Consider the following 13,552-nt stretch of genomic DNA (forward strand, 5'->3'; position numbering starts at 1 on the left):
CGGCCCTCCTCCCTTCCCCCTCCCGGCTCGCGATGGACGCGGCTTCCTCCCGCCGCCGCCGGCAGCCCCGCGCGGGCCTCTGAGCTGCAGAGCCTCGGGAGCCTCGTGCTGGGGACGGGCCCGGTGCTAGCTGCCGCCCCTCAGAAGCTCCAGCCTCGCTGTCAGCAGATCCCCGTGGAGGAAGGGGAGGGACGAGGCGCGGCTTTTCCTGTGCCTCCTGCCCGGCTCGACCCGCGCGGCCTGCGGCTTGCTGGGAACTCGAGGGCCGCGGCCGGGCCTGACTGCCCGCGGCCTGCTGTGGAACTGGGCCGGAGCAGTCTGGGACGTCGCGCCCGGGTAAGAAGCTGCGGGCGGCAGCGCCGCGGGCCGTCGGAGGGGCTGGGCCCGGAGGGTCGGGAGCCGGGACGCCCGGCGGAAGGCCAGCAGGGAGCCCTCCTTGCCGGGTGAGGCCGGCGGGGTTGCTGCCCCTTCCTCTGTTTAGCCCCTTTGTTCCCCTCCTCCGGCCCTGCCGCGGCGGTGCCCGGCGGACCCAGCCTAAACCAGAGCCCCAGGCAGGCCCCCCGTGCCCTTGAGAGGGTTCGCCGCCCGGCAGGGCGAGGGATGTCCCGCCGGGCCTCGGAGTTCCGGACGCAGCTCCGGGGAGATCCGCCGCCGGACCTGCTCGGCGGCGGCCTGGGGCGCGGAAGCTTGCTGCTTCTCCTTCCGGACTTGCCCCTTCTTCTGGACACAGGTAGCTAATTTAGCGGGGCCTGATGCTGGGGAACCCGAGCTCAGAGCCATCGCGCCCCGCTTCGGGGCTCGGGTGTCGGGGCAGCCCCGCTCGCTACCGCCGTTGGGTGCCCACCTGGACGCGCCGCGGGATTCACACACCTGCAGTTGGGTTAGGTGGGACCCAAAGGCGTCCTCGGGGTCTGGGCTTTTAGGAGGAGCTGCTCCGCACCTTTGTTTTGTATAAGTATTTTTAACCAACTGCCCCATCCTGCATCCTGTGGGGGTGGGGGGAAAGCCCCGTAGATTGGCCTATATTCTGATCAGCATATCGCCGTCAACTTTTGGGGTTGGTTGACAAGACTCCCCAAATGCCTAAATCAAGTCACTTATTCACAGATAGCTCTGTATTTATGGCTTGTATTTGGGCATCTGTAGAAAGTGAGTAAATTGAAAAATCAGAATGTGTAAACTTGTAGGCACCTTAAAGGAGAACATCAATTTCTTGGGGGAGTCACAGTTCCTAGAATCTACTCAAAATTGGATCTGACCTTTATGTAAGGATCACTGGGGGAGGGAGGAAGAAGTTTGCAGGAACAAAAAGGGGGTGGCGTCCCTCAGTAGGTGTTCTTTGCCTAGTTGGCACAGACTTAAGTGATCCGCAGTAGTGGGATCTGAAGCCAGTTTGACCGTGTCTGACAAAGGCAGCTCGGGTTTCTAGTGAAGCAGCAACTTAATCAGCTCATGCTTTTATGCAAAACTGGTTTTTTATTTAGTATGTTATCTGAATGTTAAACCCGAGGAATAAGGAAAGTTGAGCAACTTAATTTCCACTCTGTCTAAACATACTTACGAGTATTTTCTAATTCCTAGGACGACAAGACGAAAATTTGGTTCTAGCCAATGTAAAAAGAAAATTTCTTAAACCCAAGCTGATCAGTCCTGGACATTTAAAGGATCCCTTTCCTTTGTAAATTTAAGCCAAGAGGCTTTGAAAACACCATGGCAGATGTGGATCCAGATACCTTGCTGGAATGGCTACAGATGGGACAGGGAGATGAAAGGGACATGCAACTAATAGCCCTGGAACAGCTATGCATGCTGCTTTTGATGTCCGACAACGTGGATCGGTGTTTTGAAACGTAAGTACATCCCTTCATAGTCTTCCCTCAGAGTAGCTGTGGTGACATCTGTTTTCAGCCATTTGCTGACCACAGTTTGTTTAGAAATTTCTCTAGTGATGTTTAGACTATTGTCTTTTTAAAAAAATTGCTATAGTTTTCTGCATGTATACTTCTCAGACAAATAGAATTGGTAGATGAAGTAATGCCAGTGACTTATAATTGTGATGACATGCCAGCATATTTGTTGAATGAACTAAAAATTAGTAGGAAATACTAAGTTTAACCTAGAGCTTGGTTGATTCATTTTCAAAATATGTTGTAAACTGGAAAAAAATATAAACATTTATCCTCATTAAGGGTATCTATTTCTGGACTATTGTCTTAATCAAATAACATACATGATAATGAGCATATACTTTGAACTGCCCATTCCATCATTATTAATTAGGTCACATGACAGTGGGTTTTCGTTACAGTAAGGCATTGGTTTATAATTTTAGGATATACATTGGGTGTTACTCACCTAGCATATTTCATGGAGTAGTGGAGACTAAGTTTGAAGCTGGAGTGTGAAAGCAATTTTCTTCAGGTGTTATAATTTAGGACTTGTGAAAAAATATGAAAAGAGCACTCAATACTATGTGGAAGCCCTTTTTTTTCTTATATAAATGTTGCTTATTTGTGTATATTAACCATTTTCGTGAATATTGAACACATGTTATACAGTTTATTTTTAGAGTTACATAGTCACTAGAAAATAGATGTTGACCTACAATTTCATGTAATTGTCTTATTTTCTAAGGTGGGAATGAAGGCCATGTAATTGAGGATCCCTGTTAGGCTGCTAACAGCAAGTCCAGCAGTTTGAAACCACCAGCTGTTTAGCAAGAGAAAGATGAGGTTTTCCTATAAATAGTGTCTGAAATCCGTTGGGGCAGCTCTGTCCTGTCCCTATAGAGTTGCTATAGCAGTGCGTTTGGTTTGGAATTGAGTTCACTAAAATTGACAGAGTATCTTAAATTGTTTTCCTTTTGGTTGTTTAAAATTGCCATTAAAATAGTACTAGTACAAAGGGTGGTACAAACGGCTAAATGTGGCAGGCTGCTAACCAGAATGTTAGAGATGTAATCCACCCAGAGGCACCTTGGAATACAAACTTGGTGATCTACTTTTGAAAAATCAGCCATTTCAAAGCTCTGTGGAGCACAATTTTACTCTGAAAAAGTGGAGTTCACCATGAGTCAGAATTGACTTATCAGCAACTAATTATGACAACTATTATAATAAAATTTCTTACAAACAGAAGCAGGTATTGGCCCATCTATTTCAGCTGTATTTTTAAATTAATAAATTCGAAAAATCAAACTCTCTGCCGTCAAGTTGATTCTGACTCCTAGCAATGTATAGGACAGGGTAGAACTGCCCCTCTGAATTTTCAAGACTGTAACTCTTTATTGGAGTGGAAAGCCTTGCCTTTTGCCGGAGGAACAGCTTGTGGTTTCAAACTGCTGACCTTGTGGTTAGCAGCTCAACATGTAATCACTACACCAGCAGAGCTCTTTATTGATACTTACTTCTTTTTTTGTTGTTGTTTTTTTTGCTTTATGAAGATTTATTTGTGTTAGTTATGTTAAAATCTTATTCCATGGGTATCCATCCAGCTAGCTGCAAAACAGAAGATTCATGGGATAAACTTATTTCTTAAAAATAATTTAGGCTCTCGATTTTTGAGTATTCATAGATTTTATTGAAAGGTCTTTGTTAACCTGAGAATTACTTTGGTTTTTAAAAAATTAAGTCATACTTGCCAGTGAACAACCATTTCTTAATTTTATTTCAAACTAGTATATAGTGGAGGTAAGTTTTTGTAAGGACATAAAAAAAGAATTTTTATATTAAAGTGATTTTAAAAGTAATTTTAAAACTGTAACTTTAATTCCCTTATGAATCCTACTATTCAGAGAAAGACCCTGATTGAAATGGATTGATATATGGTGACTGTGACAGTGGGCTTAAATGTAACAGCGATTGTGATGATAGTATAGGATTGGGGCAGTGTTTTGTTCTATTGTATATAGGATCACTAGGAGTCAGCCTTTAATGACAGTAGCATCCTAACATAAAAATCCAACATTCCCCGCCTCATGGTCCATCTCAGTCTTCATTCATACCTAGTATACTATTAAAAAAGATGAAATTAAAATTGAGTTGCTGTTTGCTGAGAGTGGAAGAGTATTTCAAATTGGAATGATGTCAGAGTCCTGGGTTTACATTCTTGGTTGACTATATATCACGTAGTCGTGGAGAGCCATACTTTTTTTCCACTGTAAAATGGCAGTATTTTTTTTTTTTTAGTGGGTTTCTTGTAAGGATTAAAGGAGAGAAAATCTGAGTTGTTTTGAGTAAGTGGGCTACTCATTGATTCCATTATTAAATAATTTAAAACTTTATTTCGGGACTTTATTTCTAGTCTTTTTAGATTCTCTCAGTTAACAAGTAAGGCAGGTGGAAAGCAAACTGGTGCTCGTATTAGTTTATTTCATCAGCATATAGTCCTCAGCTATGTCAAAAGTGAAAGATGTGGATACTATTCAGTTAATGTTTTGGTCTGAGTTGAATTTGGAAAGACAAGAGGTATGGGAGGAAATAGTAACCTTTGGAAATGGGAAGGTCTTAGGTTCCAATAACTATCTTTACTGCTGAATGTTGTATGATAGGCTTTTGAATCTCGTTTTCCATCCAAAAAGGGTTATTATAATGATTAGGTTGGTGATACATTAAAATGCCTAGCATAGTTCTTTTCACTTAATAGTGTTTCTTTTCCTTAAACTTTGAGTTGCACTTGGCTCACCATGTTCTGAACCAGTTTTAAGACGTACCTTTTGAAAGTAAGGAATATGTATTTTCTGCAAAGCCAGGTTGCCTTTATTAATGCCTGAATATACAAGACAAAGTTTTAGAAAGTAAAATGGATTGTAGATTAGTTTTTGCTTTCAGTGTGGTATGTCATTGAGCTCCAAGATTTAGTGTGAGTTATTATCTAATGAGCACATTCACTTCTATATTGAAACAGGCAACCAACACTTTAATGTTCTGAAGAGGTAAATTCTGAGCATTTATGAATCTCATTAAAGCTTCAGATACTATATTTTAAGTTATGTCTTGAATCCTAGAAGATCTCTTTGGGATGTTACATGTAGTGCTTTTAGATTCTCAAAACCAAAACAAACTTACTGTCATCAAGTGCAACACACAACCACCACTCCACTGTAGTACCTGTGATTAGCTGCTCAACTCAGAACACAGGACACCACCAGTGAACTTGTCTTACTTTGTTAGGTTAATATACAGTAGTCTTGCATTGATTGTTGATAAATTATTGATCTACTGAATTTTGCAGCTGTTCGAAATATGGCTTGTGACATTCTATAGCATCAAAACATCTCATTTGTTAATATGAGAGTACATCAATAAGTGTTACTGTGAGGCTTCTAGTTCACACATGCACATTTGACGCTGATCAGTCAGTGGTTGTAGACAAGTTCTCTCAGTAACAACCTTGTCTTAGTCTTAGAAGGATACCTTTGGGAAAAAAGGTCCCATCAAAACGGCGGTTTTTGAGAGTCTGCTAGACCAGTTAAAATCAAGACAGAGGTCAACCCAGAAGGTTTATGTGACTTTATCTCCCTGGAATTCCAATCAAAGGGCTTAGTTTAGAGTGTTTTCAGAAAATTAAAAACTACATTGATAAGAAAAAAGGAAAGGAAAGGCTGAAGAATTTTTCCCATCACAATAATGCACCTGCTCATCCTTTGAGGGTAGTAACTGTTCCCACAGAATTTTCTTGGGAAACTTTACTTCCTCCACCCTACAGTTTTGATATGATCCCTTCAGACTTCCTTTTATTTCCGAAACTCAACATTTGAAAGGAACAGAATTTGAGTCCCTCCTGGATGCTAAAAATGAGGCTTCCTACCCCCATAAAGACATACAGCCTTGGAAAACGCAAATTCTACACTGCCTGTAGGGTTGGTGTCAGTTGGAATTGACTAGATGTCAGTGAGTTTGAGTTTTGAATTTTTGAGGATACTAAAATTAGTGAAGAATTCTTTGGGGAAATGATAGATTGAAACAATAGCTTCACATTTTGATATTTTTTTAAAATAAAGGTTTTTATGATTTTGTAGCAGTCTTTTTGACTCACCCTTATATATGCTGAAGGGATATAATTTTGTATAATTAATAATTTGCTGCTTCAATATTATTCTTTAGTGAAATTGTTTTTGCTCCCCTCTCCATGCCAGTGTGTATCAGTGAAGAATAGCATGCCTACTAAAATTTAGTTCCACTGCCTTGATTCCTACTAAAGCACTAGAAGCTTTATCCACCATGAATTTGTACACGTCAGTCAACACAGGAAAGACTGATTCAAAGAGTGAAAGGCCAATTTTGTTTAGTACTGGTGAAGGTCAAGTAGGGTGAAGACTGAAAGGTGTCCTTTTGATTAAACAACATTCTCAAGGTCATTGATCTTAATGAGAGCTGAGTGGAGTAGTGAATGGATTACAGCTTTTAATGAGTTGAGTGAGTTGGGCAGGAAGAAATGGAAACAGAAGTATAGGAAACTAAAGAAGTTGAAATGGAAAGGTGTGAGACCTTTTCTTTTAAAGGTCAAAAGATAGAAGAGAGAATAGATAATCCATAATGTAAGTGTTCTATGAAAGTTGAAGAGACTTGGTTCTTGGCTACAACTGTGCTTTTTCAACTTTACTGTACATATGAACTACCTGTGGCTCACCAATTGGTCTGAGTGAGGTTTGATGTTCTGGATTAACATACTCGCATAGAGTCTTGGGTAGCACAAATGGTTAAGCACTCAACTGCTAACTGAAAGTTTATCTGTTCAAACCTACCCAGAGAATCCTCAGAAGCCCTAGGGATGGTCCAAAAAATCACCCACCGCCTTGAAAACCCTGGGGAGCAACAGTTCTTCTCTGGCGCATAGTGGGGTTGCCATGAATTAGAATCAACAGGAAAAACCCACTGTGCTTGAGTTGGTTTGTACTATTTCTTAGTGACCCTACTGCACAGAGTAGAATTGCTCCATAGAATTTCTGAGGCTGTAAATACTTACAGTAGCAAATAGTCTGATCTTTCTCCATCAGAATGGCTGAGTGAGTTAGAACAACAGATCTTAAGGTTAGCTGCTCAATATTTAATTCACTGAGAACCAGGGCTCCTAAAAAATAAGACCTATTACCACCAAGTTAATTCCAATTTATAGTAATTGGATAGGGCTCCCAAGGTGATTTACTCCCAGATAATGCTAAAGGTATTGGTTAGAGAATCCCACTCTTGAGTTCTGCGTAGGAAGAAGTATACTCCCTTTGTTGTAGAACAGGAAAAATGGGAACGTTAAAATGCAGATAGATACTTTAGGTTTCTTGGTATGACATTGAATAGAATTGTTGGGTGACTTCTTTACTTTCTGAAGTAGGAAATTTAAAAAGGTAGTAATACCTAGATTTGGTTTTGGGAAATGGATATGCTACTATACTGCTGTAGTTTCATAACTGATCTATCTGCCTCCGAGCTAAGTAACCAGAGTTATAGTCTTAAAATATTGATTTGATTGTATCACTCCCTTTAAAAAAAAGCCTTCAGATTCTTTACCAGACAGATAAAATCTTTATACCTTCAGAGATCCCTCTCTCTCTCATTCTTTTTCCTTTTTTAAAAATGTATTTTATCTCAGAATCATGTCTTGAGGTCCTTTTACTGAAAATGTTAGTCTTTTTCTTATTTTCCTCATCAACATAAAATGATTTATTCTTATGTTTTATAGCATAAATAGGAAATATTAATAGGATAGTTTTGCACATAGTTGTTAACAGCTCTTCCAACCATGTATTTTAGTAAACACCAAACCCATTGAGTTGATTCTGACTCATCGTCACCCTGTATAGGGATATTGAGGCCATGAACAATGGCAGCAGATAGTCTCATTTTTGCAGTGAGCAGTCCAGTGCTAACTTACCTGATGGAGATCTACCTACTCATTATATTGCCATTGATATTGAAATGAATAACAGCATTTGAGTCTGTTGTTTAAGTGAAAAATGCTGACATACGTAATGATTTGCTTTTTTTTAATTTCTGAAGAAAAAAGCATCTATTAAAAAAAAAACAATGAAACCCTGACTACATTAAGAATTTAGGTGATCGTCTGGCCTCTGAAAACTCAGGTTCAGGCTGCTTTTGCAGTTCCCTCTTCTGTCTTTTTGGAAGCTCCAGCTTCACCAATCCTCGTCTACTCTTTTTTTTTTTTTTTTTAAGTACTTTGATTGGGGGCTCTTACAGCTCTTATCACAATCCATACATTCATCCATTGTGGCAAGCACATTTGTACATAGGTTGCCATCATCATTTTCAAATCATTTTCTTTCTACTTGAGCCCTTGATATCAGCTCCTCCCTCATCCACTCTTTAAAAAAATTTTTATTGTGATTTGGTTGCAAGTTGACAGTGCAAATTGTTAACAGTGACTGTCTTGGAAACTCACAGGCGGGCCTCCCCTGTCCTGTAGGGTCGCTGAGAGCTGGCATCGACTTGATGGCACTGAGTGGAGTAGAGTATATTTGTTTTTACTTACAATCTTCCACATCGAACTGGATTTCTTACGACAGGAATTATTTTCATATATACATCCATCAACAGTGACTGGGTTTGGTAATAGGAAAACAGTAGTGGTAGTAGTAGTTGTAGTTTTAGTCACAGTAGTAATTCTCTGGTAGTAACTTGAATATTTGAGCTATTACCAACCACACTTATTCTTATCCTTTATATACATAAGGTAATATATATTACTGTGTATTACAGCCATAATGTGCTGATGTTATCATTCCCATGCCAACTTCCAAAGACAAAAGATTGGATTTATAAAGATATTGATAATAATAGTCAATAATAATGGGGGAAAAGATGTACTCAGTTTAGGTCAAGATCAACTTAAAAAGGGAGTCATGGGAATGGAAATCTACATCCTTTTGGGGGCCACCTGTATATATGAGGGTTACCAAAAAAAAAAAACCCACCCCAAAATGGAAATAGTACACATTTTTCCTGTTAGGCAGGCATCAAGCAACTCACTATTGAGTTAGTGCACCCAGTGGTGTTGCCTGGGAAGGTTCTTTCTGGTCATAGTGATTTTTTTGTAAAAGCAGTTCTGTTTGAACCTCGTTTTTTGTGATGGCAGAATTAAGAGAACAGCATGTGGCTGTGACGTTTTGTTTCCTAGGGGGCGGGGGGGACCTGCAGAAACTGTAGTGATGTTGACCACAGCTTGCGAGGACAGTGCTATGGGAACAACTCAAGTGTATGAGTGGTTTTCTCATTTCTAAAAGGGGAAATGTCAACTGATGACAAACCTCATGCTTCAACTTCCTAAATGGACAAAAATGTCGACTTGTAGTGGAGTTCTTCCCACCAGGTCATACTGTTAATCAAGCTTTCTATTTAGAGGTACTGAAAAGATAGCATAACAATATGCAACAAAAAGGCCTGATTTGTGGTAGATGGGAGACTGGTTTTGTCACCACAACAATGCACCTGCTCATGCAGCCATCTCAGTGTGCCAGTTTTTGGCAAAAACCAGCATGTCTCTCGCCTCACACATCTTGCTCCCTGGGACTTCTTTTGGTTTCCATAAATGAAGCGGGACATGAAAGGACAGCAATTTGATGACATAGAAGAAGTGAAGAAAAAAAACGAGATTGGTGTTGTCAGCGATCCAAACAGATGAGTTTGAAAAATGTTTCCAAGAATGGAATTGTAGATTTGCCAAATGTATTAAGTGTAAAGGAGAGTAATTTGAAGGTGATACAGTTGTTTTGTAAAAACATGTAAATAAATAGCGAGGGGGGAAAAATTCTGGTTTTTTTTTTAGGTACCCCCTCATATATCTGTGCCTACAAGTACACCTATATTTGCACATGTGTATTATGCACACATCTATGCATATATATTTCACCATAACTATTCTGTACTATCCTTTTGTTGTGTGTCAGAATCGACTTGATGATAGTGAGATTTTTTTATGCAACTACTCAACTGAGTTTTTAAATGACCGTAAGAAAGTAATAGGAATAGGGGTTAAAAAAAAAAGAGGAGGAGGAAACAGATACTAATATTACTGGTGAGGTAACACATGTTCAAGGGCATGAAGGTTTGAAAATTTAGAATCAAGTGGAAATTAGGAAGTTTAGTAAAGCAGGAGTGAGTGTGCATTAAACAGTGGAGATTAACAGTGGGTGAGCCTGGCCACAGGCCAGATTATGAAGAGCTTTGTGCATAATCCTGGTTAATTTAGCTTCTGTCTTCCATGTAGTTGGGCTAATGAAGGATTAAGCAGGGTGTAATGTTAGCAGATTTGTGTTTTAGAAAAATAATTGCTGCTAGAGTAGAAAATGGACTGGAGAATTTAGAGAGTAGTTAGGAAGCTTTTGTAGAAATCTAGGAAAGCAAGGGTAGAGTTCAAGGGAGATATTAAACAGATTAAGGAGGTAGAACCAACAGGGTCTTGCATTTCATGTTTTAAAAGAGAACAGAAGAATTTAAAATTTTTACTTGAGTGACTAGGTGGATGGTAGTTTGAGAATGAGTGGTGGTATGACTTTGGGTAGAGAAACTTTGTTCAGTTTTTGGCTAATGCTTGGGTTGTTTGAAGATTCCTAAGATATCTCCAGGTAGCAATGAGTTAGTGAGGGAGGCAGTTGGCTCAGCAATTCTGGAATGTAGGAGACAAATATGAGTTCCAGTCTAGGGTTTGTTTACAGTTTGTTTTACTATGGAAATTTAATCTCGATTCAGAAGATACTCATTGAAGGATTACATTGCTGGCATCTGATGGATCTTACTGGAAAGCAGAGAATACCAGAAAGAGGTTTACCTGTGCTTTGTTAACTATGTATTTGACTTTGTGGATTATAACAAACTATGGATAATATTGTGAAGAATAGGAATCCCAGAACACTTAAATGGTGCTCATGTGTAATCTGTGTATAGACCAAGAAACAGTCAACCAAACAGAACCAGGGAATAATGTGTGGTTTACAACTGGGAAAGTTATGTGTCTGTCCCCTTGGGAGGGGTTATATGTAGATCATTGTGATTAGTTCTCTCTTTCTACCCCCACCTTCCCCGTATCCTGGTATTGCTACTCTCTTTATTGGTCCTGTGGGATTTATCTGTCCTGGATTCCCTAGTGTACATGCTCTGATCTAGCCAGATTTGTAAGGTAGAATTGAGGTCATGATAGTTTGGGGAGGGGGGTCGTTAAAGAACTAGAGGAAAGTCGTATGTTTCTTCAGTGCTATACTGCACTCTGACTGGCTTGTCTCTTCCTTGTGACCCTTCTGTAAGGGGATATCCAATTGTCTACAGATGGGCTTTGGGTCTCTACTCCATGCTCCCCCTCATTCTCATTGATAGGGTTTTTTGTTCTGGGTCTTTGATGCCTGATACCTGATCCTCATCGACACCTCATGATCACACAGGCTGGTGTGCTTCTTCCATGTGAGCTTTTTTGCTTTTCAAATAGATGGCCACTTGTTTATCTTCAAGCCTTCAAGACCCCAGATGCTATATGTTTTAATAGTCGGGCACCATCAGCTTTCTTCACCACATTTGCTTATGCACCCATTTTGTCTTCAGCAATTGTGTCAGGAAGGTGAGCATCACAGAATGTCGAATTATTAGAACAAAGTGTCCTTGTGTTGAGGGAGTACTTGAATAGAGGCCCAATGTCTGTCTCTGAGCAAATACTATTATCCTATATATATTTTTTTCTATTATCCTATATTTTAATTGAAGAAAAGTTTTAGGAATCCCATAATAGTGGGTTGGGTTTTTTTAAAAGAGTTTTTCATATATTTTCAAAAGAAAAGTTCTTTAGAATTATGTGATGATCAATCTATTTTCACTAAATTGGTATGTGTATATCATTTAAAAGTTTATCGTTTAGAGGATCCTAGTGAGCTTTAAGTTGTCTAGTAATGATACAAAATTATGGAAATAATTATAAGACGTCTGAGTAAACAGCATGAGGCCATGTCTGATATCCTCTGGCTATACAAGGGAAAAGGAGATTGCAACTCCTCACCAGCCTAATATTGATTGCCACCAGGAGCCAGACATACATACCTCCCCCTTTCATCCTTCTTACTCTATCCTGACAGCAAATGTTCCTCCCATAGCACTCTGCCTCTCAGATGGGTTTTGATAATCCATCGTATTAACCACACAGAACGCAGCACTCAAAATAATATGGGATTATTAGGGATGCTAATTAGTTTCCAGAAGCCAGGATCAGAAAAACATTAAGGATAAAGTCTTTTGTCCACAATAGTACCTCTCCTCAGCTACCAGCCAAGTCTCTAATCCTCGGCCTCACAGTTCCTAGGCCTCATCTGCTGCTCAGCCGCATAGCCTTATGAGCTAGGTGTTGCTCCTGTGCTCTGTGACATGATCACCTTGCCTCAGCTTCTGTTCTCATGTGTGGCTTGGCCTCTTCTGCCTCCAACACATCAGACAGGGAAGAATCTTGGAGGAGTTCACTTAGTGGCTCTTCCTTCATGGTCCGGGGAATTTTGTCTGCCCCTGCTTATGATATGACTGTCTTATAAACAGAAATGGCTTTGATGGAGGTGTGGTTTTGTTTTTTTTGCAGATCACACCCCCAAGGAAACAAAGAGTGGTGATTTGGTTCATACTTCCTAGTAAGGTGGGGACTCAATACAATCCACTTTAATCCTATCCTTCAGTGTCACAGAGAACTCCCTCCAAAATGGAATTATAACCACGGCATAGAGGCTACATTTTATAATGTATCACAAAAGGGATTATGAGTAGAAGAACCATATTAAGAAATTTCACTTCTCCACAATTATATTGACTGGAATAGATTTTTTTTTCCTATGAAGACTGAACTATTTCTGAGTTACATTGTTTGCCTTAGGTAACTTTGACCTTTCTTGAGTTCTCTATGGTATAATTTGATGCATTGGAAAAATATTTGCTGTGGTGCTTTTTAGAAATTAATTAATTTTTAAGAAAAATTTGAGTCTTGGAGGAATAGTAGCACATCAATGAACTTGAGGGTTTTTTAGACACCTGTTTGCTAACAACTGAATTTATAACAATAAACTTTAGAGCAGACTATTTCATACAAGTAGGATTAACATGAGAGGTATCTAGATGCATTAACAATTTTACTAAGATAGATAAAAGACAGTAAAAATTATGTCCATATCATTACACATTAAATAAAATATTACATAAAACTCAAACTTATTGCCATTGAGTTGATGGTGACTCATATTGGGACTATAGTGTAGGGTACAACTGCCCATGTAAGTTCCTGAAACTATAACTCATCTGGGAGTAGAAAGCCTTGTCTTTCTCCCTCTGCTTGTGGTTTCAAACTGCTGGCCTTATAGTTGCAGCCCAACTCTAAACCACTGTCATACAGGTTAAACACACACACACACACACACACACACACTGTTCTTGGTTGATAGAGATTGATGAGTTTTCATAGAATTTCTTTAATTTGGGGAGATTTCTATTTGGTCTTTTATACTTATTTTTATATATGGTTTTCATTTTTTCCGCATTACTTTTAAAGACTAGCTCTAAAGTATTTACCTTAAGTTTTATTATTA

At 39.6% G+C, this 13,552-nt stretch overlaps 1 protein-coding gene across 6 annotated transcripts in view; it reads left to right on the forward strand.

Annotated features, from left to right (window-relative positions):
* The first annotated feature begins 116 nt into the window (after positions 1-116).
* Positions 117-13,552, forward strand: part of HECTD1 (HECT domain E3 ubiquitin protein ligase 1) — a 100,957-nt gene continuing 87,521 nt past the window's right edge. For 4 of the 6 annotated variants that reach the window (XM_004698519.4, XM_045287861.1, XM_045287858.1 and 1 more), the window contains exons 1-2: positions 117-336; positions 1,582-1,850. In XM_004698519.4, the coding sequence (XP_004698576.1) occupies positions 1,711-1,850 (140 nt within the window). In that variant the 5' untranslated portion in view covers positions 117-336; positions 1,582-1,710. The remainder of the gene's footprint in view (positions 337-1,581; positions 1,851-13,552) is intronic. The other 2 variants (XM_045287860.1, XM_045287862.1) reach the window with 1 other exon arrangement.

The sequence above is a fragment of the Echinops telfairi genome, unplaced genomic scaffold, assembly GCF_000313985.2.
Source record: "Echinops telfairi isolate 266 unplaced genomic scaffold, ASM31398v2 ScPeMD7_18;HRSCAF=68, whole genome shotgun sequence".
Taxonomy (NCBI): Eukaryota; Metazoa; Chordata; class Mammalia; order Afrosoricida; family Tenrecidae; genus Echinops; species Echinops telfairi.